Below are 27704 nucleotides of genomic sequence, written 5' to 3'. Positions count from 1 at the left end.
CTGTGTTTCAGAGGTGGGTTTTAGCAGTGCAGAGGCTCTTTTCCCTGACACAGAACCCAGGGAGAGCCCTGGAAATCCAGGGTGGGATACAAACAAGCTCAGCTGTGGAACTGAGTAAATATTGGGAGGAACAAATCGATTCCACCCTGATTGCCACCATTCTGGCTGCCTCCAAGCAGACCAGCCGGACCCGTGCTCTTTATCCCTCTCTGCTGCATGCGTCTGTGCCATGGAAGTTGCTTGGAGAGATTGATTGGTACAATGGATTGCTTTGCAAGGTGTAATTTTAAAGGCCGTATTTCTCACTGTGCAACCATCAAAATGCAAAGGGTCAGAAGAAGCCGATATTTTTTTGCAATTCAGCTTTTAAAGTGTGCTGAAATACGCTTCATTTGTTGCAATTGCCAGGAGCTTGCTGTTTCATACTGCTCTTAACAGGAGCTGGGGAAGGGAGCAAGTCTGTTATACTTTGTATGTTGTATAATGTATGTATGATTCTGGGGTGTGATGAGTTTATGCCAAATTTATCTTTGATTTCTGTATAAACAGCGCAGAAAAAATGATGGGCTGCATTCGCTGTGTAGCTTAGATAAAATAGAGCTACAGAGCTGCTTCAGAGTACCTTCTGTGAGCTATATATCTAAGGTTGCCCAAGCATATAATGAAGGAGAAGAGGATCTGGAAATAAATGCCTGTTCTCCCTATCCCCCACCCCCGCTTTGGCAAGGATGCTATTTATTCTTAGCCCATGTTGCTTCTGCTGTTGCTACTGTGAGCAGAACACGATCACTTGGTGTTTCTGTAATAACAATGCTAGATAGCCAAATTCTCCCCAGGAGAAGAGGGGTGTAGCTCTGTTCCTTTCGGTAGGGTCTCCCCCATTTAAGGCAGTGGAGGATGAGTTCCTCTACTCCAGCGTATGGGGCGAGCGCAGCAGCAGGCTCTGGATCAGCTCGGAGGCAGCAGGAAATGACCACCAGTGCTTTAGGATAAGTAAGTTAAAGACACCCTTGTTCTGTATCATAGAGCTAATTAGGGAATTGTTTATAGTTATTTGTTCAAGTTCTATTAGATTTAGATTTTTTGGTCAACAGGAAATTGGAAAACAATGTATATGTGTTTATTGTTGTTTTTCATAAAAAGAGTTTTTGAACAGGAAAATTACTTCTTTTCAGTAGAGGCAGGAAGGAAACAACAACAGATAAAATCTTGGCTTTGTTGGCCTACCTCACTTTTATGATACAGGTACACAGAATAAAGCTTCATATTCCACTAGGGATGTCAGATCCCAGGATGATGGCGCGTAGGCCCTGATCCTCGGCAGCTGACAATTTCTTGGAGCACATGCATTGGGTGGTTGTAAGATTAAATATCAAGATGTACATAGAGAAGATCTTCTAATGTTTTATTGTATCTCTTAGGTAACAAGATTCTTCTTCCCCGGTGTGAAAAATGGCTTTGCATTAATACTCTTCAGAGTCCACACACACTGTGAATAAAAGAATTGATATTTACTGCCTAAACTTGCGTATTGTAAATATTCTTCTTCCTCATTATCTCACCTCTGATTTGCTTTCCTTGTGCTGCTCATCTGTTTAGCTAGGCAGGCAGATGTCGTGGTGGTGAACGTGGCTTTGTTAGAAATGCAGTGTAGAGGTTTTGCTCCAGACTCGTGGCTGCTGTGCTGAACCAACTTTAAAGCTTTGGGTGACGTGTAAGTGCTGTGTAAGTAGTATTTGCCTAACTTATGTCAGGAGCAAGATAGATTTAAATGAAAGTGTTTAAATGACAGCTGTTAATCATGATTTAAATCACTGGTAACAAGCCTTGATTTACATTGTTGTTGAGTGTTTTCTTGCTACGCAGTTCTCCTTTTATTTGTTTTCATACAGCCAGATTTGTTCTCGATCATTGATAAAGTATGTTTTCTTTGCAATCAAATATTCAGTCCTACATGAAATCTGCTGTTGCTCTTTTTTGACTGATGGAAGACACTTCATGTGTGTGTGTTCGCTTGGGTAGGGCAGGAACTGGCTCCTTAGGTCGTGTTTGTGCAGTGCTTGCAAAGTGGGTGCTACTGCCCTGCCTGTGGGCATGGGCAAGGCTGTAGTCCCGTGCTGTTGGGATGTATGTGTGCGAAAGCTGCGCTGACCAGAACAGTAGTTTATTCTCGATACAATTTAAAAAGCAGCATGCTTTAACTAGACAATGTTTAACTCATCACCCTGTAATCCACTTATGTTATACTTCTGATTTTTATACACAATTATTCTGTTGTTTAGAATCAGTTATGCTTCAACATGAATTGTTATAATTTGAAATCAAAGTTTTGAACCGAAAAATGTTTCATTTAAGCGGACAATGATGCTACAATACGTATTTTAATTTGCTGGTGATTTTTCCACGCTGGTGAGTGGGTTGGTGGGAACTGTCCTTAGCTTTTTGGCCCTGAGAGCACATCCAAAGCAGTCTCCTCAGAGCATGTGGTGGCATTCGTGTTGGAGGGGAAAAAAAAAAATGGGTAAAATCAGTCAGGGAGTCAGTTGAGTCGGCTCCATAGTCAGGTGCTGGAGATGCTCCCAGTGCTGAACCATCCATGAACTTCAGAGGCAGCTGAAGCTAAAGAGGCTTCAGTGATCCATCACTTGCTTGTTGCCCCACCTTGCACCAGCCTGGGGGGTGCCCACTGCTCTGGCTCCCTCCCCAGACCTATGGCTCACACACCACTGCCAGGAGCTGAGGACACAGCCCAACCTAGTGCCAAGGAGCCCATCTCCCCGCGGTGGGGATGGGAGCGGGCACAGGCTCTCCCACCCCCTGGCACCCTCCCTCCTGCTTGCGTGCTGGGAGCCAAACTCCTCCCATTTGCTGAGCCCTGAAGAAAGAGTGATGGATTCATGAGAAATCATGCCGAGGCAGCCCAACCTGTTAACTAGGAGCTCACAGGGTTCAGCCGGGCTTTCTTTTTTCTCACAGGCTGAAACTGGCTGTTGCCTCCTGGCCTTTGGCCACCCGGAGCAGCCTGCAGTCATCAGCAGCTGCCGGATTTGCTGGTGCTTCTGCCTAGATCCATGTGTGCAGCATTTGGGAAAAGTATGTGAGTGCCAGTAGTGACAAAAATTCACATCTTCAGAGCCTGGCTTGAGTCTGGGCTGCTGGGAAAAGCCCAGAGAGCAAGTGCAGGCAAGCTCTGCGTACATGAAGGAGCACATAGACGTGTCTTTGCACTGTGTAGTGCTGTTGCCTTGGTCAGGATGAACTACTGTCACGGGTGTGGGACTGGTCTGTACCTCCTCAGGCTTTCTGGAGTTGGGAATAGGCTCTGCTAACAGAGCGTGTATGAATCTGTTCACCAGCTAGAGAGGTAGGAGCTGGATTAGAGGAGTTTTGGACTGTCTTCCCCTTGCACAAGCTGTATAAATAAAGAACAACGGGCAGAACTGAAAGCCTGAAGTCCCCCTCCCTGCCGTAGGGTTATGCCATCCCTTGTGGAGCGAGTGTCCCCTTCCTCTAGGACTCTGGTAAAGGCTTAGCTTGCTGGCTGCCCTATAGTAGGGAGAAGTGTTAGTATTCATAACTCTAAAGTATAATGTAGTGAAATAATCCTTTAATTCCATATGGTGTGGAAACTCAGGCGCCTCGAAACTATACCATAGCTTGGATTTACTGCTGCCAAATGGTATGGGGTTTTAAATTAAAATGTATTTAAAAAAAAAAAAAAAAAGAGCTCAGTAGAGCTGCATTAGGGTGTTTTTGACATGATATATAAGCTCTGTGAAAAAGGCTTTTGCTGAATTCTCAGTAGGTTTATTTATTTTGCTTTTTGTTACTTGCTAACCAGGCACCGCTACTATGGAATTATCTAAAGTGGCTTAGGGATCCAGCAAAGCAAACTGTGGTCCCAAGAGGATGATGCTCCCTGTAGTCTGGGGCTCAGCTGCTCTTTCATCCTCCCTTACACCTCTTAACATGATTGACTATCTCTGTCCTTCATTCTTTTCCTTTCTGAGACAAAAGGCAATGGAGAGCTGTGTTGTTATGGGTTATCCTTAGGAGTGTTTTATGGCTTATGCCCCCCATCCTTTCTTTTCACAGAGATGCCTGACTAATGTAGTAACTACAGCACTACTCCTGTAGATCTGTCCTACTCCTAAGCCTGTATATTTACGTCTACTTTACCCTTTAACTTTGAATGGCAGAAGGAAGCATAGCAGAGAGCTACTTTCCCTGGACACAGCTGAATATTCAGTTTGTGCTTTCGCTGTCACAAAATAGGGCTGAATATTTCCCTGGTGCAAAAATAGCTGCATTAGATTTCAAGTCACCTGAAAAGCTCTCCATGCCCTGAAAGAAGAGTTGCTCTTAGTGCTGACTATTGCAGCAGTTTCATGTTGATGGTTTTTGCATCTTTTTTTGTTTATTCATAATCTTAGCAGTTTACGGCCAGTTTCTTTGTGACCTTTAGGCCTGAGCTAGTCTCGCTGTTTTTCTTCACATCAAATGGACTCTCGTAGTGTTACATATCTTATGCCGCTCCTCCTCTCCTCCCCATGCTATCCCTGTAACCTTCTCACTCTTCGTGTCCCTCGTGGCAGTTCCAGCTCTGCATCTATTTTGCATTCCTCTGCAGGGCAGTACGGAATGATACGTCTGAAGTTTTTTGGACTTAGTTTATGAGCATCTGAGTGCTTTTCACCAAACCATGGGGTGGTGAGTTTACCTTGGCTATGGGCCAAACTCCCACCCAGCCCTTCCTCAACAGGGCAGATGAAGTGAGATGGAAATAAGATAAAAAGCTTGTGAGTTGAGATAAAGATAGGGAGATCACCAATTTGATGATCTTAAAGGTCTTTTCCAACCTAAACGATTCTATGAGTCTAAGTACTGTCATGGGCAACACAGCCTTGACTTGGGGAAAACTGATTTAATTTATTGCCAGTGAAAATAGATTTGGATAGTGAGAATCAAAGACTGAAACACCCCCTTCTCCCTCTACTCGCCCCGCCCTCCCCAAGTCAGCTTCACTCCTTTATTCCCCTGGGTCCCCCCGCGTGGCACAGAGGGATGGGGGTTGTGGTCTGTCCACAACAGCTCCGCTCTGGCGTGGTGCCCTCCCGTGGGTGACAATTCCTTGAGGAAAAATATGCTCCAGCATGAGCTCACCAGGGCCCGCAGTTCCTTCAGGGAACATCCACCCGCTCCCCCGGGCCTCCCTGAGGGCTGCAGGGGAATCCCTGGAACACCCCTTCCCCTCCCCTGACCTGGCTCTTTGCAGGGCAAGCTCTTACTTCCCCGCCCTCACTCCTCAGTGCTCCGGCATTTTTGCCCTTTCTTAAATACACTTCCACTGAGCCCGCACTGGTGGGCTGGGGCGGGGGCTGTGGCGGGGGCTGCTGCAGAACCATCGCAAAATGGCGGGAACGGGCAGGGCCGGGCCAGCCTCTCCTCACAGAGCTCCTGGGTCCCGCTGCCAGGCCCGGGCAGGATCAGCTGAGGATACCACCTTCATGCCACTTTTGTCTGTAACAAAGGGAAGAATGAAAACCCTGGTGAATGCAGGTGTTTTCAGGGTTACTTTTTTTTTTAAGACACTTTGGCAGCGGAGCCACCTCACCATTAGAAATCGTCGTTACCGCAGTAGCCCCCAGAGCAGCGAGCAGGATTATCAGGTCCTGTAGCATGCGATGTACTCTGCAGTCGCCCACTGAGAAACTATCCCTGCTAAAAAAAACCTCTAAACAGACCTGTTTTGGAGAGCAGGGAAGACCTGTCATTATTCTCACTTTTTGGGGAGGGAATTGGGTGTGGTGAAGAATCAGAAATAAAACTGTCTGCCAAGTCCCAGCCCAGCACTTCAGCCAGCTGCCGTCCTTCCAGATCTTTCTTTTTTCCTTTTCCATTCTTCTAATAGAAGTAGTGTAGTTATCTAGTTATCCAGCTCTGCTTGTCTTTCAGTATCCTCCAGTAGATTTAAAGGCATTACAAAATAATAGGTTCTGTAGTGCAGTAAGATTTGAGAAATAGGATGTGATGATGATAAGAATGACCAAAATCTCCTAGAAGCGTTTTGGAGAGATGGGTGTGCACCAGGGTCCCAGCCTGGGCAAGCAGGCTCGAGTTGCTGATTATCACTTTTTTTGCATGTGCCTATTGCACTTGGGGAGTCCTTGAGGCTGTGCAAGTCAGCAACACTGTGTTGCCAGGGGGTTGTGCTTTTGGATCCGGAAAATGTCTGTATTTCCTCTTTGTTGGATGCTATAGATGGATCCCTACATGGATTAGTTCACTCCCACTGTACAAGGAAAGTGTGGAGACAAATGTGCTTTTTGCAAACCCTTCTTCATTCCTTGCTCAGGGCAGATTAGAAGAGTAACGGGCGTGTTAATGTGGGAAGGTCCTCAGTGGGACACTTGAGTTGACTTCATGGGAGTTTCATGCTGGCTTTGCAATGATACGGGAACAAAAGCCGTCCATGTTGCACTTCAGATTTATTTTTTTTTACAAGGACAGTTGCATTTTCGAGGGGAAGATGATTTTAGGGTTCTCATGTGCCCCAGGGTAATACACTGAACACATGCAGTGTAACTGAAGATCCAGCCTTTTATTTGCAGACCTTTTTTAGCAGAACTATGTTATTTCAGTGTCATTTTAAATGTAAGTGGTTGAATCTGTGTGAGTAGATCGAAATGCACCATTGCCTATCCACATTAAGTGTTCTCATGTGCGTTTGTGTGTAACTTTAAGTTCTTAAAAGAGGACAGTGGGCACATTTCCCTGCTTTATTTTTTTAATTTAACACAGATTGATGGGTTTCAGAATAAAATGTAAACCCTCAACAGTTTGGCACATGGAGAAACTCAACTTGGAAAAAAAGAAAGGAAAATATGAAAAGCTTATAAATCTTAACTTGGACTTACTTCTGAGTTTGCTGTCTAGTCTATGCAGTTCACTTTGTTCCTACAGAGTTTCAGGCTCAGATATCTTGGTCATATTCTCTTATTCCTTGTAAATTGTGTCTAGAAAAATGACACCTGCTGGGTTTTTCTTCTCTTCTCTGTAAAGAGCTGGAATTTGCAATGTGGAAGAAGTATAAAAATGAGCTGTTATGATTAGTTAGCAATTAACTAATGTGTAAAAATAAAAATTGTGTACAAAATAAATTGAGGTTCTAAAAATAAAATTTGAGACTGGAAAAAATTCTTCAGGCCCCAGTTACAGTAAGAGTTTTTCCACCATTGAGCAGATGTTGACAAAAGACTGAGTCAGGGAAACTTGATCCATTTTCTTTTGGGTGGTTAAATTTTAAACCTGGGACCATAAAATTACAGTACACGGTGGTCCTAGATAAGATCTGTGAGTTATATGTGAAGTATAAGACTTCTTGAATTTGTTATCCTCCCCTCTGCCTCCAGAAAACTGCTACCGAGATCTATTAGATCTGACTGATAAACCATTCCATTTGAAATAAAAAAATCTTTTTACCTGAGATTTTCTGGCTGAGCTGCAGAATATTTAGTTTATTTATTAAATTGTAAGTGTTAGACAAATAGCTCTAGTTCTTACATTTTCTTTGAGTTGTGACTACACCTGTGCCATTTTTTGCAGTTGTGCTCATGCATTGCAACTCAATTGTGTTTCTGAGCCTGTAGTTCTATGTATTTTCTCCTTTCTTTCTTTTGGCTGATAGAGAGCACCCAAAACTGCCTTTTACTAATGAGGGAGATAAGGGACGACTGTAAAGCAGCACACACCTAGGGGTGGGAATGTACATCTGGGAAATGGAATGGAAGCCTATGTCTGGTTTCCGTGCGCCTGTAAAAGAGAATGTGTGTGAATTTTTGTGTGTGCTTGTGCAGCATGTTTCTGGGAGAACTGGAAAAAATGAGAAGAGATAGAAGAAGGGGGGAAAAAAGTTGATGGAGAGAGTCCACAGTGAAGGAACTTCTGGTCTCCAATCATGAAACAGAGATGAGTGTGATTATCTATTCCTGTAGGATCTGAATGGGAATTATTATGAAAGTGTTAATAATCAGAATAAATTAGGAGGATTTGTTTGGTATTGTTATATGAATATTGATAAGTGTAGTAGGTGTCTCATAAAATACTTCATTAGGTACCTTGCCAAGTATTTTCTCTGCATTTACTGCTGCTGCTGCCAGGGTTTATATATGTGATTTTAAAATCTAAATCTCTGAAATTGACTTTTTGCCAGTATTAATCTCAGGAGTAACCAGTTTTCATAGAAAGTCAGTTCAAACGAAACATTAAACCAAATATGTACATTTTCAGCACTGCAGTAGATGTAGTTCACACCTTCCTCTTGCTGTATGGATGTATATGTGCATGTGGACATGTGTGTAGTGTATGTATATGGTAAATATTAATTTCAGTACGCTGCTGTTATAACATGTTGACCTGCACAATCCACAGCGTAAGAGAAAGCAGATGTGTTCTCAATTCTATTGAAGTATCGTTTGTAATTTTTTTATATGTTTTATTTATTATAATGCCAGTAAAGTTCATTAAAGCTGGTTTGAAAGGCAAAACCAATCCAATACCTATTAAGTAGATCATGTTGTTTTATGAACATTGAGCTTAGTGAAGAATTTTTTATAGTACCAGGCAATGTTGTTAAGGGCTAGTCCAGCAAAAGGCCTCCCTGGAGCAATGGCTGCTCCTTCTCCTGGGGAGATTTCCGTTGGTCTTAGATCCTCAATAGTCCTACACTGTGATGAGGGGGGGACTGATTCTGTGCGTGCTTCAATGTGATAAATTGTAAGTAACTAACTTGAGAAATCTAAAAGTTCCTAAAATGAAGGTCTTAAACTACGATTTCCTTGGGGCATGAATGTTGCCTCCTCCTCCCTGCAGGGTCGCGGCCGGCACACAAGCTGTCGTGTGCGCAGGCTTGCCTTGCTGCCTGCATCTGTGGTCTCGCTGAGATGCTGCCTTGGCACCAAGGCTGCGCCGTGCCGGTGGCAGTGCTGCAAGCACCACGTAAACACTCCTTTGTGTAGACGTGGGGATGGGGAAAAGAAAAGCAGCGTTCAAGGGGACTTACCTGAACCAGGCTAAACTCTTGCTCTCTTTGTTTCTTCTCTTTCCTGCAGCTCAAGCCAGGTCAAAACAGTTGCCGAGACAGTGACAGTGAAAGCGCCAGTGGAGAATCAAAAGGTTTCCATCGAAGTAGCTCTCGGGAAAGACTCAGTGACGTAAGTAAAACTCCTGTAGCCAAATACTGCTCTGATTAACCCCAGTGTAGTTTTCTGAGGGGTGTAAGTCATGACAGGATTTAGTCTCTGGGATGGTTTGTTGCTAAAATCCCCTTCCCTTTGGGGGGTTGGGAGAGGAAGAGGTAACTTAGGTCTCCTGCCGCAGTTCAGTAAACTTCTCTGAAGTTTGGTATGGTGTCTGTGTGAAAACACTCATTTTGAAATAGTTGAAGGCCATTTAATGAAGTTAAAATGCTCTGCATAGTTGAGAAGTGAGATGGCCTCTTTTTACCCCAGGCGGGGAGGAAAAGAATGCATTTTGTTGGGCTAAGTACTGTCTTTATGAAAAGTTTTAGAGTGTCTAGAGAGGCTCAGATAATTTATATATAATGAATTGATATAACATGGCCAACAATAGCATAAGCTCTGCCTTTATTGCTCTACCTAAACTACTGTGGACGGTCCTAAGATGGCAGCTCTGCAGGGAATGTTTTTCTCCATTGAAGAATGCTGGCCATTCACTGAATGACACGCATGAGTTATTCCGACATATGAATGACTACAGAAATCTTTCTGTTGCTGCAATTAGATTATTATTTATTATGTGTACCATCACAATCCTTGAGTGTTTTATTCATGGCTCTGGATCCTCTGTGCTACATGCTTTACAACACAGAGTATAAATAGACAGCCCTGTCCCAAAAGAGTATCTAAATTGGGGATTTTGTAGGTCAGATCCTTTGGTGGTAAAAGCATGGATAGCTACATCAGTCAGACCAATTTGTATCAGCCATGATCTGGCCCTACTTTTAACTAACCCACATATTGGAAATGGGGATTTTATCGATTGCATGTCCATGTAGATTTGGATGACAGATACCGGATGGTGTCCTCTATAGGCCAGTCCAATAAAACTGAATTGAGCAGACATTAAAAGGAATACCTTTGTAAAGGATACATTTTGTTGTGCGAATTTAAGCCTGAAGGCATACAGCTAGCAATTTTTGCTGAATTGTGCATATCACTGGAACAGCCACCTGATTTTTTTTTTTTCTGTAAAGGTGTGAAATCTGTAGCACCCTCTTTCCTCATCCCTTTGTCACGTTATTTTAGAGGTCCATTCCTCCCTCCAGTTCGACACTTCAGAGCCTGCCCTTCATAGCCCTCAGGTGAGGTCAGTCTCAGTGCAGCGCTGTAAGATATCTTTGGAAGAGGAGAGTGAAACCAGAGGAGATAGTAAGTAAATGCTCAGTACAGGTAGCAGCGGATGGCAGCTGACCATCAGCCTGTCACTGTTGCCATCCTAGCTTGCTCTGAGCCCTGTGGCAGCTGGGAAGTCACTGCAATGAACTTCACAATTACACAGTCCCTTCCAGCAAAAAATTTCACAGCTCCTTACAAGCATGGTTTTAATTTAGCCTTGTCACTCCCTTGCAATGTACTGAGTGGAGAGCTCTGAGGCTTATTTGAGCTTCCCAGCAGCAAACAGCATTGCAGTGCCAGACCTGGCAGTAAGAGCAGAGTCCTGGTTCCCCTTCCACCGATCAAATACAGTTTTTCTCTGATGTTTTTACAGTACTTTCCCTTTGTCTTGGCACTATGGTGAATTAAAAGAAAGTGGAGTAAATATAACTTCCTTAGTGCACCCGAGAGAGGACATAGGGATTCACAGATTGCCCAAAAGGAACATTTTGTAAATATATATGAAAATGTATATTTTAAAATCTTTATACGTAATTTATGTTTGGCTTAATAAGTAAGTTCCTTTATGCTTTGATAAGTCATTGCAATACTGGCATGTCTCTCTGTGGTCTGGTGTTGCCAGTTCAGCTGAGGTTTGAAAAACGTGCGCAAGATAACTCTCATCTTGGCTGAGTGTGTGGTGGCCTTTCCAGACTCTCTCAGTTAAGAAAAGTAAATGCTGTTCTGTGTTTCTCTCTTTCCCAAAGACAAACACCCCTTGTTTATAAACGGCAGGGCCTTACAAAGTGGTAGCAGTACTTCCAGTTACGGGTGAGCCTGCCTTGAGCTGTCCTCTTACGCACAAAGATTCATCAAGAGCTTAGTAACATTATTTTAAATAATATCTTTTGAAGGAGTGAGTTATCTAATGATACCTACCAATTACTGTCCAGAAAAAACTACACACGAGAGAGTAAGTTTCTCTGAATATCCTTTTCTGATTTTAACACTATTTTCTCAAAAGAAATATGCAAAAAGTTGTGTACTCAACAGAAGATAGAACAGAAATATAAAATATTGCAGGCAGATTAACCCTAAGGTCAGAAAGCAAATTTTGGACATGAAATTTAATGAATCTTCGCTGATGTAGCCCAACAGCGTTCTAAAATTAAGCATGGCTACTGCATGGAAATATGTATAATGAATGAAGTGCACATACTCTAGGTGGATGATCAATTTTCAAATCCCTAGTTGTAAGCAAGCTGTTGAAATAGAAATGTTAGCTTTGTGAGCTTTAATGCGGAGCCTAAGTGATAGCTTAGTGACAGATGCAGAATGAGGGAGATGGTATAATGAATATCCAGTTGCAAACTGACATGTCAGTGGCTTCATTCCCTCTCCTGTCAGATAGCTTTCAACTCTGCATATTGTAAATGTACCTACAGTCCTTGGATAATGCAGATTGATGCAAAGTGTGTTTACAAGGGATGACTCCTTTCCAGGCTAATGAGATCCAAGCAGGTAATTTGCAGCATTTGCGAGAGAGGTGGTCAAAAATGAAAAGAAGATAATTCAATGAAAAGACCATGTTAAACAGGAGACTTTTCTCATAATGAGGCTTGAAATAGCCTCAGATAGTAGGAAGAGGAATATCCTATATTCTTGTCAGATGCAATGCAGTGAGACTGATTTCCATCAACTCCTTTCTTTGTCCTCACCTCTCACACATGTACACACACACACACACACACACACACCCCTCTGTGAGAGAACATAATTAGCAGAGAACTTGACCTCTGCTAGATTAGGGATAACGATTGCTCAAATGCTCCATTACAAGCATTTGACAGTGCCCTAATACGTCTCCCCGTTTGAATTTCATAAACCCATTTCTCTCTGCCTTTCTCCCCTATATAGTAGTTTTTGGAATGACAACTTGTTTTTTTCTTTATGGGAAGAGGTAGCTCCAGGGGCCTAAAAGAGAAATTGGAGAGCTGCTCCTCCTTTATATATAGGGTGCTGTAGTCAATTTAATCTCATCAAAATCTTGCCAGTAGTAGAATTCATTTTGTTGAGATTTTGCTTGGAGACAAGATGGCAGCACTTTCTCTTTTCCTGAGCTTGGAGCTCAGTCAACTTGTTTTCCTTGCCTCTCTATAGGTATTTATTTTTAATGGAGTCTTCCCACTTTGGAATACATGGGGTACTTTTTAGCCATGTTTTACAAAGCAGCCTGGAGATTATTTGAGGAAAATGTGAATTACACCTAACCTGGATGGTAAGCACACAGAGTGTTCAGGAGTTTAGCCATCTCTTTGCTAATCAAAAATAAACCAAAAATCCTGATTTCTTTGGTGCGCATTAGTAAATTCCTGATCTACCACAGAACTGAAGCTCACACTCAGCTGTAAAGTCATTGCTCGTCCTGTTAAAAATCTGATGTCTGTGAGCAAACCTTGCTCGTGGTTTCGGTAAGGACAATGCAGTGGCAGTGCAAGCCTGCACCGACGGAGAGGGCTGACGCGATGCTTTGGGCACCCTCAGCCCTGCCCATAAATCTGGTGTTGGTTGCAGGTTTTCAGTGAGGGGGTGAACAGTAAAAGCCTCTCACATGTGGTCATCGGCTGGGAAGGCAGCACAGGTGGTCTCCTCTTCCTGCACAACAGAAGCATGGACTGCCTGGCCTCTGCTTGCTTTTGCTGAACAAGGAATCGCAAGCCAGGGAAAATACTGCTGGCATCTTTCTGTCTGGAATATTGTGCCAGTTCGTGAATAGCTAGTGGGACAGGAATCTTTCCATTTGTCCCCTACGGGAAAGGTCTTGTTCTGAGCTTGTCCTGAGCTCTCAGCAAAGCTGACACACTCTTTTGTGAGTCACTTTGTTTCCCTGGTGCTTTGTAGCTGTGTGCTCCTACTGCCTTGTGTACCTTGCACTGGACAATAGGTTACAGTGAGGTATGGAATGAAGAGTTAAGTCCTGGAGTGTCCTGCCCATCAGGTCTCTTGCTGTCTGCTTTGGGAAGAAAGGTGTCAACACCCCCAGCAGTGTAATCCTGGGGACAGCTCATGGTTTTGGCCTCATATATGGAATATTTTCAATTCCCTGTCTCCCATTCCTGCCACCTGTGTACTCAGCCCAAAGAAAGACAAATTGAGGAACAGTCTTTGGGTTATGTGCTCTGAAATCCTTAGTACTTTTCCTTCTCCAGAACACCCCCAGTAATCTTCACTGTATCTAAAGTGGAATAACACCAGTGAAGCTCTGCATGCGTTTGTGTGTGTGTGTGCCAGAAGCTGATCAGCTGCAGTGGCTGCTTCTCTGTGTGTGTGTGTGTGTGTGTGTGTGTATGCGAGGGTGTGTATGTGTGTGTGTCTAAGGTTGGGTGCTTAAATGCTTTGTTGCATTATGTTAATTCCTCGGCAGTGCAATCAAATTCATGTCGTAATTAAAGCTGTCAGTTGGAAGGCAAGCCAATCGCCAAGAAAACACAGCATAACAAATGAAGTGAAATGATTCTGCGTGTAGCTATACAATGCTTCGCCAGGCATGAAATTAAATAAGTAATTTGATGTTGACATCAGAAATTGAAATGATACCCACTGTTCCTTCATTCAGTCAGACCTGCATAAACAATAGCCAGAACAAATATGTACAACACAGTCATTCTCCCCACCCAGCTCGCCAAGTAATGCACAATATATATGCAAAATGGGTATAACTGTGCCTTCCAAGACCTCAAGGATGTAATTTTCTTTGGTACACAATAAACTAATGCTTACATGAGGGTTACTACATTTTTCTTCTGGGCCAAAAGTTCTTGTCTTTAAGAAAGGAAGGGGAAAAAAAAAAAAAGGCGGGAGAAAAAAAACAAACCAGAAGGAAAATAACAAAACCAAAACCCTGTTAATTTTAAGCAAGTGACTTGCGTTTTGCTGATGGGCACCTGATGCAGGCTTCTGCTGGTGGTTGTGTGAATATCAAACAGTATATCTAATGTCGAATTTTGCAAAGGGTTTCGGAAAGTGAAACCATTACCTCTATTATAGGCACAATTTATATAGGAGATGTAGAACCAACCAGTGCAGGATCACGACTCAGCATGGGCTTGTAAAGATGCTGCATACACAGTATCACATTCAGCAGTTGGTACCAAGGCTGGGCACTGGGTAGTAGGATCCTTTCGCTATTGGGAGTTACCAAAAAGGTGAGAAGCTGTCTTCTTGCATAGCCCTTGCTTCAGCCTATATGCTCTGTCAACACACAGTTCACAACACAGCTGACGTAGTCATTCATGCATGTGCAATATAGTCTTTCTTACTTCAATTCACAAGTTTGCAAACTGTACTATCCATATGCAGCATGCAATGTGTGAAGGGCTCTATTTCCATCTAGCAAACTCAAATTCCCTGAAAATGCACAGTTGTTTCTTTTCAGCGAAAGTCATTTGACTGCTATGTTTCGACTGTCCTCCCATAGCCATTGCAGCATTGCTTTTGAAGGAATGGAAATACTCAGTGGGAAGTATTTTGTTTGCTTATTCTTTTTTCTTCCTTTTTATTGTTTTGTTTTGATACTTGATCCTTCCAAAACTTGGAATAAAAGCAGACAAAAATTACACACAGATGCAGAATGCAAGCTTTGGAGCTTTCAGCCTGTAAAGTAAGTTTTAAAAATTGTGAGTGGAAGAGTGGGACTCGATTGGCATCTGTACATAGCTTAAACAAAAGCGGTTATAATGATTGCATGTATTGTACTTTGTGGTTAGATCTCTAGCTTGAATTAAAAGAATTTAAATGGCATTAAGCAGAAAGCAGAATGAGTAAAGTGAAAGGCGATATATGTGATGTGCTTTACCAGGAAGGAAATAGGAAGGAAATGCATTAGATAGTAAACCGGAGCGTGCTGAAATGCGCTTTCTACCAGGTGTTGCAGAGCTGTGGCCTGTGGGCTGCTGTGGTTGACAAAACCATTCCGTGTGGCCCATGAAGGGGATTTTCTAGCTGGAAGCAGTAGCCGGGCTGTGTGATGACTGGGGCTGCGGTGGTTACCAGGTTATTCCCCACTGCATGATCACAGGGACCTAGCAGAAAGCAGAGCAGTCAGGCCGAGCCCAGGGCTCTCATGGCCACATGTTCTCAAATCTGCACTGCCCATTCCTCTGCACCACAGTGGGATGCTGCTGCAGAGGCGCTTTCAGGGACATCGTCACTGGGACCAGGTGGGCCTCCCTGTGGATGGTGGTGTCAGGGGGAGCTTGAGGCCCCAGAGCAGCAAGAGTAGGCCAGAAGGACTTAGGAATTTATTCATTTCTGTGGAGCACCCCTAGCACACTGATAACCAAATCTGTAGACTGCAGATCTCGAGTCCTTCAGTAGCCACAACATATAAGATAGAGAGTATTAAGGGGCAGGAACCACATACCTTCCAAATTTCCGTAGCAGTTTTGTTTGTTCATATAAGATGTCCCAACAGAGTTTGCTGATAATGATTATGATTGTTATGATTATTACCCTTATGACTACCAAGGCGATTTCCTCTTGCTAAGTCTTTAACTTCTAATGCCTTAAACCAGAAGGCCTTCCCCTATATGTACATAACCTCTCTAAACCTCTCATTTTAGTAGTGCTTTGGTGAACACACAGTAATATCCCGATTATTTGCAGTGATTTTTGTTCTTAATTTTAAATTTCTTGGCACAATCTATTTCTGCAGTGATGAGTTCGGTAAAGCTCCTTGTGGGGGTTTATTTTATGTCAGTGCTGCACTCCATGATCAGAAATTGAGAGAATTTGCTGTTACAGCTCCCTGCAACAGTGTCTCAGAAAAGGGGTGACAGGGACACAAACTCTGCATGTTTTCAATGGTTTGCCAAGGCCGGTTGGGGCCCCTGCGCAGTTCCTGGTCATCACTGAGCTGAGTCATTACTGAAATGAAAGTGGGGTTGTGCTAAGGATCAGAAACAGGAATTGAGTTGTAGGAGTTAAAGACTGGTCATCTGGACTACCCACTGCTCACTAGAGAATTATCCTCTGTGTTTTGCTTCTGTGCCCATGGACTTGCCTGGTTTGAAATGTTTCAGGTGATAGGGCTGTAGCACTGGGAACTGTTCACCCTTTAATGTAACAGCCAGTGACCTGGATTAGGACTGAGATGTTTAGGTCTCTCGCCATGCCTCTAAGAGAACCTGCTGTGTAATCCCCATTGCTTAGATGAAAAACTAATGAAACAAACCCCTTTATCTCCTTAATTCCTGAGAATGTAGAGGTTGTGATTGTGTCCCACTTAAACTGAATTTCATGATGCTTTTTTTTTTTAAGGATTTAAACCTTTTGATTATTTTCCATGGTAGTCATATTAATTTTAATTATTTTTATGGGTTTGAGTTTTGAAACCTATTTCACACTGTGGATATTTGTTGGTTTTTTTTTTTTTTTCTTTTCTTTTTAAATCCTTGGTTTGTCAAACAATGTGGACATCCAAATGGGAAATTGTAGTGACTGCATTCTCCAGGAAATGGTACATTGACTGAAGCGGCTTCTCTGTGCCCACGCGTTCTTTACGTTTCAGACTACTAATTATGTTTACAAAATGTCTCATTTTAGAAAAGCACTATGTGTGTACTAACCAGGGCCTTCCGGGAATAAATTGGCAAACAGGTCATACACTGAAAAAGTCATCCAAACCCACAGGGCTTTTTGTTTTGAAGTCAGTCTACAGTTTTTTTTTTTCTTTTCCCCCTCCCGCCTGCCCCTTTGTGGCCACAAAGCTGAGTAGCTGGAGTCCAGGGCATTGAATGTCAGCATGTCAGGGAGGCTGGTTGATGAGTGTCTGTTTAGTCTCAGTGCAGGGCGAAATGCCATCATTAATTCATTACCCAGCTGCCTGTCAAATAAATTGGCAATTACGTCCACCGCAGAAGCTTGGAATTCAGTAAATAGCACGTTACCATCTCAGAGTCGTTGAGAGATGTAAAGGGAAAAATTAAGCAACACCGTGTTTGTTTCAGTAGCAGATGACAAGGGGCAGCACATTGGTGCTGTGATGTAGTGATGAAAAGCTTGGAAAGGGCCGGTAATGAGCTATGTGGATTGGAACGTGTTAAAAACCATCACTGACTTTCCACTTTGTCTTTGTGTTTTATTGCAGAGCTCAGCTCCTTCCAGCTTGGGAACAGGCTACTTTGTAAGTGTATCTCAACTTTAACACATGTGCCTCTGAACAGCATAGCATTACTCCTGGAACGAAAGTGCCTTATTGTATGGAAACAAGCATAAATAACCAATCTCAGTCTGCCCAATAGGTTAACTTAACTTTTCCTTTTTCTTCCTCCACAAATGCATTGTAAGTAATATTTCAGACATGGTGGTCAATGTTTTCCTGAACTAACCAGGTGTCATATTAATTACTACATAAATTCCAGCAGTTTTAATTTACACAATTATAGCAAATAAAATGAACCATGGTCTCTCTAATCTGAGATGGTAGGACCTTGATTTCCCCTTGTACCAATTCTCATTGATTCATAGACTTTAAAGAGCCCATTACAGCAGTCTTGTCTCATCTCCTGTGTACCACAGTCCAGAGAACATGACACGGTGATTTCTACCTGGTGGTTGAAAGCCCCATGTCTCACAGATGATCTTGAAAAATGTAGATGTAATAATATTTATGCTAGATTTACATTCTACGTCATGAGAAGAGGATCAGGCCTCAGCTGGTTTGATAATTGATCAGTGGTTTTTCGTTATTTATTTGCATGCCCCTATTGATTTAACAGTCTATATTCATACCTTTCTATCTGTTTATTCCCACATTCATCAATATACCTTTTATTTGCACAGATAAGTTCGGGAGTAAAAAATGTTTTCCAGTCAATCCAATGCACTGTTTATTTTCCTCTAAGATTTGTATCTAGATTGCTCATACCCTGTTTCACTTGTAACTTGCTCTATATCCTCCAAGCATCTTTTCTGGCTTTATAGTATCTGTAGGAGAAATAGAGCATTATGTATGTCCAAAAACAGGTGGGTAAAATGCAGTGAGACTTTTTCTATAGCATTGCTCTATATAGTTAATAGTGTAATCAAAGCTTGCCTTTATCTTTTCATCAAACTCTGGGGAAAACGATGTAGTATTTGATTACATGATCAAAAAACTTTGTTGCTTTCTCGTCAGATTCCCAGAGAGTAATTTTTTTCCATTAGTACATGGTGAAATTTAGTCTGTTTTCATAGAGGCCTGTGATCTTATAAGAAAGTTATGGGATTAAACTGTGTATGTGTGACCTCACATGTAAAGTGTAAAATGCAAGCGCAAAAATTGCTTAATACCTGGAGAAATGCCATGGCCTGCTGGATTTACACTGGACTTCTGCATAAACTGAATGTTCGTACTTCTGCCAGTGGTAAGGTCTGCAAAGAGCTTTATCAATTGAAAACAGTTTTGTGATAGTTTTTCTAATTATACCAAAGCCCAAATCAGTAAGGTAAGTTGTGAAACAGGAAAAAAATGTTTTCCTTTTTTCAGCACTTCTTCTGTTTTGTGTCATATGTATTTTTAAGAGGAAGGGGATGAAGGGAAAAATAATATCAAATGGCTCAATGTTTATTTTATGTTAAGACTAAAACTTGATTGTCTTTCCATAGTTCAGAGAAAATTGTTGTTCTTTGTCTGGGCTCTTAAATTCGAATCATATGAACATATACAGACGTGCTCTGGAATGGGACAAATATGGGATGGAAGGCTTTAACGTATATAAATAAGCCTTGCTCTCCTTATAGCGGGAGCTGAATATGCATGGTTTAAGAACAATGTTCAGCTTCATCTTTAGGAAGCAGAGGTAACAGAAGAAAAGCCATCTGCCGTTCCCTTGCACCATACTGTCTGTGGGTTGGTCCAGTAAAGTGAAATCTGGAAGGTGTCAGCATCCCCTATGCTCCAGCAAAAAGCTTGAAAGTTTCCAGTTCTCCCGAGTTAGGGATTTAGTAACAAGAAGAAGCTTGACATATTTAGTGCCAATGTATTGGCACTTTGAATCATACTAATTTGGATCTGTGTAGGTGGGGGAGACATCCCTTATTAGGTTCTGTTAACATGATACATTTAACTGCACTGTTTCTTATGTATAGTCATAGTGATAGATCTCCTTAACTTTCTCTTTCTTCACTGATAGCTGAGTAGATAGAAAACGTCCTTCAGTTTCTATCCTAAAGTCATTTTTACACTTACGCAGTCTTGGATGAAACATGGAGGGTTTTTTCCTCCCTTTTCACTTTGGAAAATTGTTTTTATCTTGCTTATTGTTTTAAAAAAGTCCGTACCCTTATTAACTTACATGGGGCAAATAAAACCCAGATGTATTTTGCGGTACTAGACAATGAGAAAAATGCTCCAGAATGATCCAATTAGCATGTGTTTCTGATAAATGAAATTATTGTATTATCAAAGTGCAAGAGAATATGCACTTGAATTGACTTCTTTTTTCCAAAGCTTTTAACTAGAAAAGACTCTTAGTTTTTGTGTTTAGTGTTAACCCAGAACATCAAAACAAGGGTCATTGGTCTCAAATAAAACAGCAATAATTTTTAGTTTAGTAGATCATAATAATACTTTTGCCTGTGGAAATTCTTGATTGATATATGTTGTACTTTGGACTAGGAAGTATCACATATTGTAGCACACCGAAGGAAACATAGGCAACCAGGTGAGTTAAAATGGACTAACAATAGATCCGCTGTCCAAGCACACCTACTACAGAAAGCAGAAACACAGATGGAAGCAGATTTTATTCAGAATTGAAGGAACGCTGAGGTATGGATTAACGGGCTTATATTTGCTATTTAAATCTAAATATTAATGGAATCTTTGTGTGTTTAGGCCATGTTACCTACCATGTATGTAATGGAGATAATACTTGTCAGACTTGGAATCTCCTTTAAGAACTATGGTTTTGCCAGGCACTCGAGTTTGATGGCTGTGGGAGGGTCCTGTGTCTGCAGTGTTTGTGGATGCTGTGCATGCTACAGCAAAGCAAAAATTACTTTGGATCCTTTTATTCTGTAGAGGTCACCGAGTGTTTAAGGAAACGTTTATAAGCCTGACCCTTCCCAGTAATACAAAATCATTTTTCTAATACCTGTATGATAGTTCCATCCTAGTAATTCATTATGTACTTCCAGTAATAGTAGTGAAGGCTGAAATCTTACCTAGTTTTATGCTATAATAGGTACATTTCTGAATGGCAAAGTTGGAAAGTTGGAGGCTGGATTCTTATGTTCTTGTTGCTTCTACCTTAGTGCTTCTTGAAAAGCAGTAGGAAAGGGAAAAATTCACATGCTGTGGGGATGGCATTCATACTGCCTGTTCTGGCAACCCACCTTTGCTATGAAGTCAATGGAGAGGGTTGGGAGTCTCCATCGAGTGATTCAGCCTAACTCATACCTAACTGGGATGATCAGAACTGCCTTTGATTAAACAAACTTTCTAATTAGGTGCCTTCAGCCAAGTGGGACATGTGCAGGTAACCACTAAGTGCTAGTGATGCAAAGTTGTTGCAGAGTTCTAAGTACCTCTGTCAGCTTTTTTCAGTGAGGAACAACTTACCTTCTACTTCTTCCACAAGTGCTAGTATGTTCAGTAGATTTTGTTGAAAGACTGTTTTCATTGTTGCTGGAATCTGTTTCACCTGTCTTGGCGCTCCTTGTCACTGTGGACGCTTTCTTATCCTTTTTACATACTTTTAAATCAATAGTCGGAAAAGAAGAGACAGAGGTAAAAATCATTCTTATTCTCCTATAAGCCTTTTGTACTGGCCTGACTGTATTGTTTCGATGCGGTCAGCCCAGTTTATGATTGGTGCGTGTGAAAAAAGATTTGGATGTGCTGTTAATATTGGTGCACCCTAAGAAATCATAACAAATACTTCCTGGAAAATCTCCTGGTTGTCTTCAGTATTTTTTGCATTGCAAATTGTCATTGTCTCTCATCAAAGATAGATCATAAGGTAGATTACATCTCATCAAGAAGTCAGATCAGATAATTGGAAAATAGAATTTTGGGAAAAAAACCTGCCCTTTTTAGCTTTAAAAGAAAGCCTATTTGTGTTATGTGAATTTTTAACATTGTCCAGCTGTCCATGATTTCAGGAGGTTGAGAGGAATGTTTTAGAATATGGTTGCAGTTTGAATAATAGTTAAAAGTGTTTTCTCTTATCTGACTACAAAGAATGATTTTTGCTAGTTTTCTTTGTGTGCACCTAGCCAAATTCACATTAAAGGATACAGGTGGTTCATTGGTTTGCAACACAAACCAACAGAAATCAAAACCTAAATGACTATTTTATTTTTAAGACAAACCCAATTCCCAAGATTGTCAGGTTCTTTGACAATTGTATAGTTTCTCCATTTATGGCTACTTGTTTCCATTTCTTCCTTTGGTCTGCTTTTCAAATCCTTGTGGCAATTTCTGAGGGTTCTCTGTCCTTTTATTTAATGCTTATTTTTGGTTAGCAGGTTTTTTTCCCCCGTTTCTGGGTTTTTCAGAGCTGGGTAGAATTCGGTTATAAGCTGGTGATGGAAACACTATTGGGGAGTGGGAAGGGAGAAAGAAACTCCTGTGACACTTCTTTTCCAAACAATGCTCTTGCTCCACCTTAAAAGAAGGAAGAAGAATGAAAAATGTGATTTGCACATGGGCTGGTGACTCAGACAAACATAAATCGTGAGCATATTCCCAAAGGCTCTAGCTAATCAGTTGTGCTATCCAATTTGGCCCTGAGTGGGTTCAGTTCAGCAGATGTTTGCGTAGTTACAGCATGCCACTGGGACACTGTGTTGTGCAATGTTGCATTACATTACTCAGAGCTCTAAAAACTCATCCCAAGGAGAGTAAGTGGAGCACCAGTGGTATTAGTATAGAGATGATGGAAAACCAGTATTTGGCCTAGATAAGGCCAGCTATTTGACTGTGCAACAGGACTGATTTTCACCTGAGACGTTACCTTACAGAAGGAACGTGGGATTAGTTATACCATCACGTTCTCTGGGGCGTATATTCTCAGATAGAGCCCTTAAAACCAGTAGGTCTTCCCTCATTGCCTGGTCTATTTGCAATGGCAGCGATCCTAAGTAGCTTTTGCTCTTTGGGGTGGTCAAATTTGTGATGTTGTTGACTCTCTTCAGATGGAAGCCTAGAGGCTCCACTCTAGGAGAGTACAGCAGCACCCATTAGTTTCCATAGGAGAGAAACTAACAGATTGGATCAAAAGTATCATTTGAAAGAGGTTTAAGAAATGCAATCAGCTCATGTTACAGAAGGGATATTGTCATGTACACAGTGATGTTGGTAAATAAGGAGTTGTTGTTTTTGCAAGTAGGTTAAGTTGCTCAGTTATTTTTAGTGCCTGACTTTAGAAGCCAAACATTTAAATGTATTTTGCTTCTGTAAAAGTATGTGTCCATCTGAAATACCACAAGGTCTACAAAAGCACTACAGCAGTGGCTGTTTGCATGGCACCACACTTAATAAACTGTCATGTCCCCTGTGAATACAGTTGAAAAGACAATTCTTGTTATCCTGTGTTTGGCACTATAAATCATTGTTAACAAATCCTAATTTGCTTAGTAGGGTAATGAATGATCTCCAATTTTCTCAGTGTAATTAGTTTTACCAACTATTATTGTGAAGGTTATGCTGAAATCCATTTTAGCTCTGCTTTAAAATCTCCGTGTGCCCATTCTTTGTGGAAGTGAAGCTGACAACAGAGGTTATGAATCTTCTGAAAGTAAATTCAGATTCAGGAAAAGTGGACAAGATCCCTAGTAGAAATGTCTCTGTGGGTCGTAATTACCTATCAGCATTTGCAGACCTCAGTGGAGCGGATTTGGTGTGGAGCAGTGACACCTGGAAATGCTGGTGTTTCTTTATCTGAAATCTTTTAGGTGTTGTCTTTTGTTTTCCAGGAGCCATTGAAAAGGCAGTTTATTGTAACAGCTGCTGTAAGGGAGGCATCATCATTGCCAATTAAATACATTACGTGTAATAAAATCTACCCCAGGTCTATTAATTTTAGCATTTATAAACTGTAGTGCTGTTCTTAGGGAGAACTGAGACTCATTAAAGAGTTTGATAACAATACGACCACCAAAGCAAGAAGAACAGCAAAACCAGGCGGATGTACATTTCCAGCATCCTACTAATCATGGTGAGAACAGCTGGAGCAAACAACTGGTTTTGGAGAATAAAACTTTCTGTTTTTCTAGACATTAAGAAAAGCACGTTATTATGAACTCAATAATTTGAGGAATGTTTAGGCAAGGAAAATAAATGACCCGGGCTAGAATTTGGTCAAGACAGGTCGCTACTCAGATAGTTTTGAACAGAGATGATGAAGATCTGAGTTATTTTTGCAGCCCTTCTGAATGGTATTTCCTCATATGTTGTAGAACCCTGCCCTAATGCATGTTCATGCTTTTTGAATAAAATGCTTTGAATTTAAAATACTAATCCTTACAGTTCTTTGAATTGGGTGAAACCATATTGTCCAAGTTTTAAACAAGGAAAGCAGGGCACAGCAGCAGTTTCTTACCCCATTAAGCAGAACTGGGATCAGATTTCAGGTCTTCCAGGTTTGCCCCCTCATTGCTGAAACACACATTTTCATCCTCTGAACAGTGCAGTGTTTAATTTCTTCAGGATGGACCCCAGATACATTTGGTGATTCAGGAGGCGATGTCCCAAGGAGTTATTGCCTCTGACTGAGCAGTGCTGAGCTGGAGTGTGCTTCTTGGCCTTCTTGGGAGGCCTTCACTCTCCTTACCCAAGCCCACTACTGCTTTAGTCATTAGAATTGAGCAGTTCTGTGCTATCTGTGCAATATCTTTGGCTTGGTTTTGCCCTTCCACGTGGTTCTGGTGGGCTTTTTTCTGGCATGATGTTACATTTAGTGCTCTTGTGTTTCCTCACCAAATGCTTTGAGCTTGTTAGTCTGTTTTCCTTCTGCTTCTGTGTATTGTTCTCCACTTACCTTGTTGGAGCCATCTTTTTCCCAAGGATAACAAATATGATGAATGGAGACAGCATAAAGAAAGAAAGGAAGGGAGGAAGAAAGGGAGAAAGGAAGGAAATAAGAAATTTTATGTATTTGAAGGGGTGATATGGAAATCTCCAGTATTTGTTAGAAGGGTCTCTCTAACTTTCGTTACCGGCAGAAGAGAGGGGTGTGGCAAGTGGTTGGTAGATAGCATCATTTACAGTTTTAAAACCTTGAGGCTTACTAAGTACGTATTTTTGATGGTATTTCAGGTGAACTTATTTAATAATTTTTTTTCCAGCAAAAATAAATTTAGAAAAATCAAGACATGATCACTTATAAGCAAATTTTTAATTTCATAATTTCCTCTTCTGGAGATTATAAGGTATATATAAGTAGCAGAAAGACTTAAAATTTGCTGTCAGTCTAAATTTGTTCTCTAATGCCCCATGATACACATAGCTCATGTTTTGTTCATCAGCTCTTGCATTTTTGCAAATGTGAACCTGAATAATAAAGAATTGCTTCACTGATTGCTAAACATGCACTATGGTGCTTTTAAACTCATTTCGGGTCATCGTACTGCAAATTAGTTTGATTGCAAGCAGTTAAGCTGTCATATACAAAGCCTTCATCTTCCAAGGGTCTCAGTTTCATATCATTAAAAGAGAATGCTCAGTAGCACTGAATGTCTGTATTTATTGTATGTTTAATATTTTGGAGGAAAAGATAGTGTTAGGTCTCTGGAGGAGATTCTATTTAATTCCATGAGTAGAAAAGCGATATGCAATCTCCAGGTAGAATGTTTTATTGGTAGTCCTGGGTTTGTATCCTACTTAAAGGTGGTTGACCATGTTCTGTGTGAAACAAGAGCCAGGTTGCTCTTGCTACTGAAGTTTTGAACTTGGTGGAGTTTTTCTGTAATCCAAGTGGAAAGAGCAACACTGGACTGTTTCTGATGTGAATTATCTGCCGGTGTTATTGTTTGTGATGAAATTTTACTCTGAAAAATATAAAATGAATGTTTTCTCCCATGTACATTTAAAATAAATGGAAAACCTGGCAAGAATTCTTCATTATGTAACTTGAGAATTCATAGAATAGCATGGTCTTGTGCAAAAAGAAAGGGTTATGACAAAAAGCATTAAGGTAGAAAGGACTTAAAAGGGTAAATTCTGGTGAGTTCCCCAAAAAAAGGGTTTGTGGTGGTGATTGTTTGGGTCGGCGCTGTGCCAGAGGTGCCAGAATGTTGAGTGCTGAGATGGTGTGGAAGTTCACCCTGCTGTCAGGCACGGGAGCCATGTGCCATTGGGATCTGCTGTGCAGAGAGGAAATGCAGAGCTGCTGTGCAAACTTGGTGACCCGGGAAACCACCAGTACTTTCATTTGCCTAACTGGTAGGATTACTCTGGAGAAAGATAGTGCAAAAGCCTCTAAGGAAATAGGAGTATGCTTTGTGGATGGATTAATGATGAGGAGAAGCCATGTGATGGTATTATTTTGATGTGAGCTTCCATAGACTTTTCATTTTGCCATTTCCTGAAGAAATACTGTCTCTCCCTCACTCTCTCAAATTTTGGAAGAATATATTTACTAATTTAGGCTACATCATATTATTTAATCTTATAAACAGTAGATCCTTTTCTTCCTGCTAAACCTACAAGTAAGGAAATACTGGTTTAGTTAAATAGGGGAAAAGCTCCCTTAATACTGCAGGCACTCAGTTCTAAAACTTGCCTGAAGTATGACTTGTTCCTATGTGAAAGATTAGTGTTATGGCTAATATTAGTATATTCTTCTTTTGAGTCACTTGGAGGGATAGTAGGATTGTACCTGAAGCAGAGAACACATCTCCTGATTGCAAGAATTAAGGCTGAATTTCACAGAAAAGAGTCCAATCCTCTTTCTCAGCCTTTTATGTCAGAACTCAAAATTGCTGTCTGATAAAATGTAGGACACCAGATTGAATTACTTCATTGAACCACTGCTGTCCCCTGTTAATGGTAATTGCACGGATATAGCAGTCTTTCTTGGCAACATCTCAGATATTTACCTCCCACTGTTTTTCAATTCAAACCTTTGATGAAAATATTCCCAGTACTTCTTTAAAGCAGACACCCAACTGTCTTTCTTGACAAAGGCAAGGTCTTTAAATCAGATCCTGACAATTTGTGACACAGCAGTCTATCTAAATCACCTTTTACCTATGTCACTGTGTCATTTCCTGAAAAAAAAAGTGTCCATCAGAGGACGGTTGCTGAAGGCTTGGTGCTTGGAGAGTCTGTGTGTGTGTCAGCATGGAGCTGGAAGATTTGTGTGTTTGTTTCAGTGGAAGTAATTAGATGAAGGCTTGTAAAGTTGCAATGCATGCTGTAATGGTTCGTTATAAATATTTGGGGGTACTTTGTCCGTAAGAAAAACATTATTAGGTTATTGCTGTTCTCAGACCATTAGAGAGGGAAGGGGTTTTGACAGCTTTTCCTTTAGCAATGGTAAATCTGTTTTTATAAAAAAAAAAAAAAAATCAGGGCAAATGTTTTCTTCTTGGCTACACCTGAGGGTTAATGTGCATTCAGCTGAAGTAGCTTATTCACCTCCTGAAATCTCATCTCACTTGATGTTCCGAACTCTCCCTCCCACAGAGAGACGTGGATGCCACATCCACCATTCGCTCTAGCAAATGCTATTGTTTCAAGCCGTCTTGCATCATGATGAGTAGTCCTTTGACTCATGCAATCAGATCAGTGCAGTTTTCATTACTGAGGAGCTTGCTGTCTAGCTTTGCTGCAAGATGGCGAGCGTTCGCTGAGCCTGGAGGGTTTTCCAACAAATCTCTTTACATTCCTGAGTATGCTTTTGGTACAAACTCAAGGTTGGCATATAATATCAGTCGAGCTGGCCATGTTGGGTAGCATCACGGGAAATAATTTCTAGGAGAAATCTGTGAAAATTTCTTGCTTGTGAATGAAGAGAAAGTAATTTATATGTGTATTTATTATGAATGTTTTAGCTGTTAATTTTATTCAGTGACCTATATAACAGTGCTCTTCAGGGTAGAGACAGTGCCTACCTGTGTATTTGTGTAGTAATTGGGTAAACAGATTTCTAGCTATTATTGTGATAGAACTTCTTAATAGTATTGACTACTTGCTCCACCTCAACAGATGAAAAGAGGTGGTTGTTAGATGGCAGAATAGACACCAGCTATAATAAAAGGTCATTAGCAAATTGTTAATCTTTGCCAAGGAGGATGTGTCTGTCAGGGATGGTGATGAAAGAT

The 27704-nt window shown here is 41.3% G+C and overlaps 1 protein-coding gene across 1 annotated transcript in view; it reads left to right on the top strand.

Annotated features, from left to right (window-relative positions):
* AUTS2 (activator of transcription and developmental regulator AUTS2) overlaps positions 1–27704 on the top strand; it is a 582970-nt gene that overhangs the window by 142944 nt on the left and 412322 nt on the right. Inside the window, 2 exon segments of the mRNA XM_035900525.1 lie at positions 9111–9212; positions 17542–17577. Of these exon segments, the coding sequence (XP_035756418.1) occupies positions 9111–9212; positions 17542–17577 (138 nt within the window).

The sequence above is a fragment of the Egretta garzetta genome, unplaced genomic scaffold (assembly GCF_000687185.1).
Source record: "Egretta garzetta isolate BGI_Z169 unplaced genomic scaffold, ASM68718v1 scaffold108, whole genome shotgun sequence".
NCBI lineage: Eukaryota > Metazoa > Chordata > Aves > Pelecaniformes > Ardeidae > Egretta > Egretta garzetta.
The sequence above is the reverse complement of the archived record's forward strand: the minus strand, read 5'-3'. Positions and strand labels throughout refer to the sequence as shown.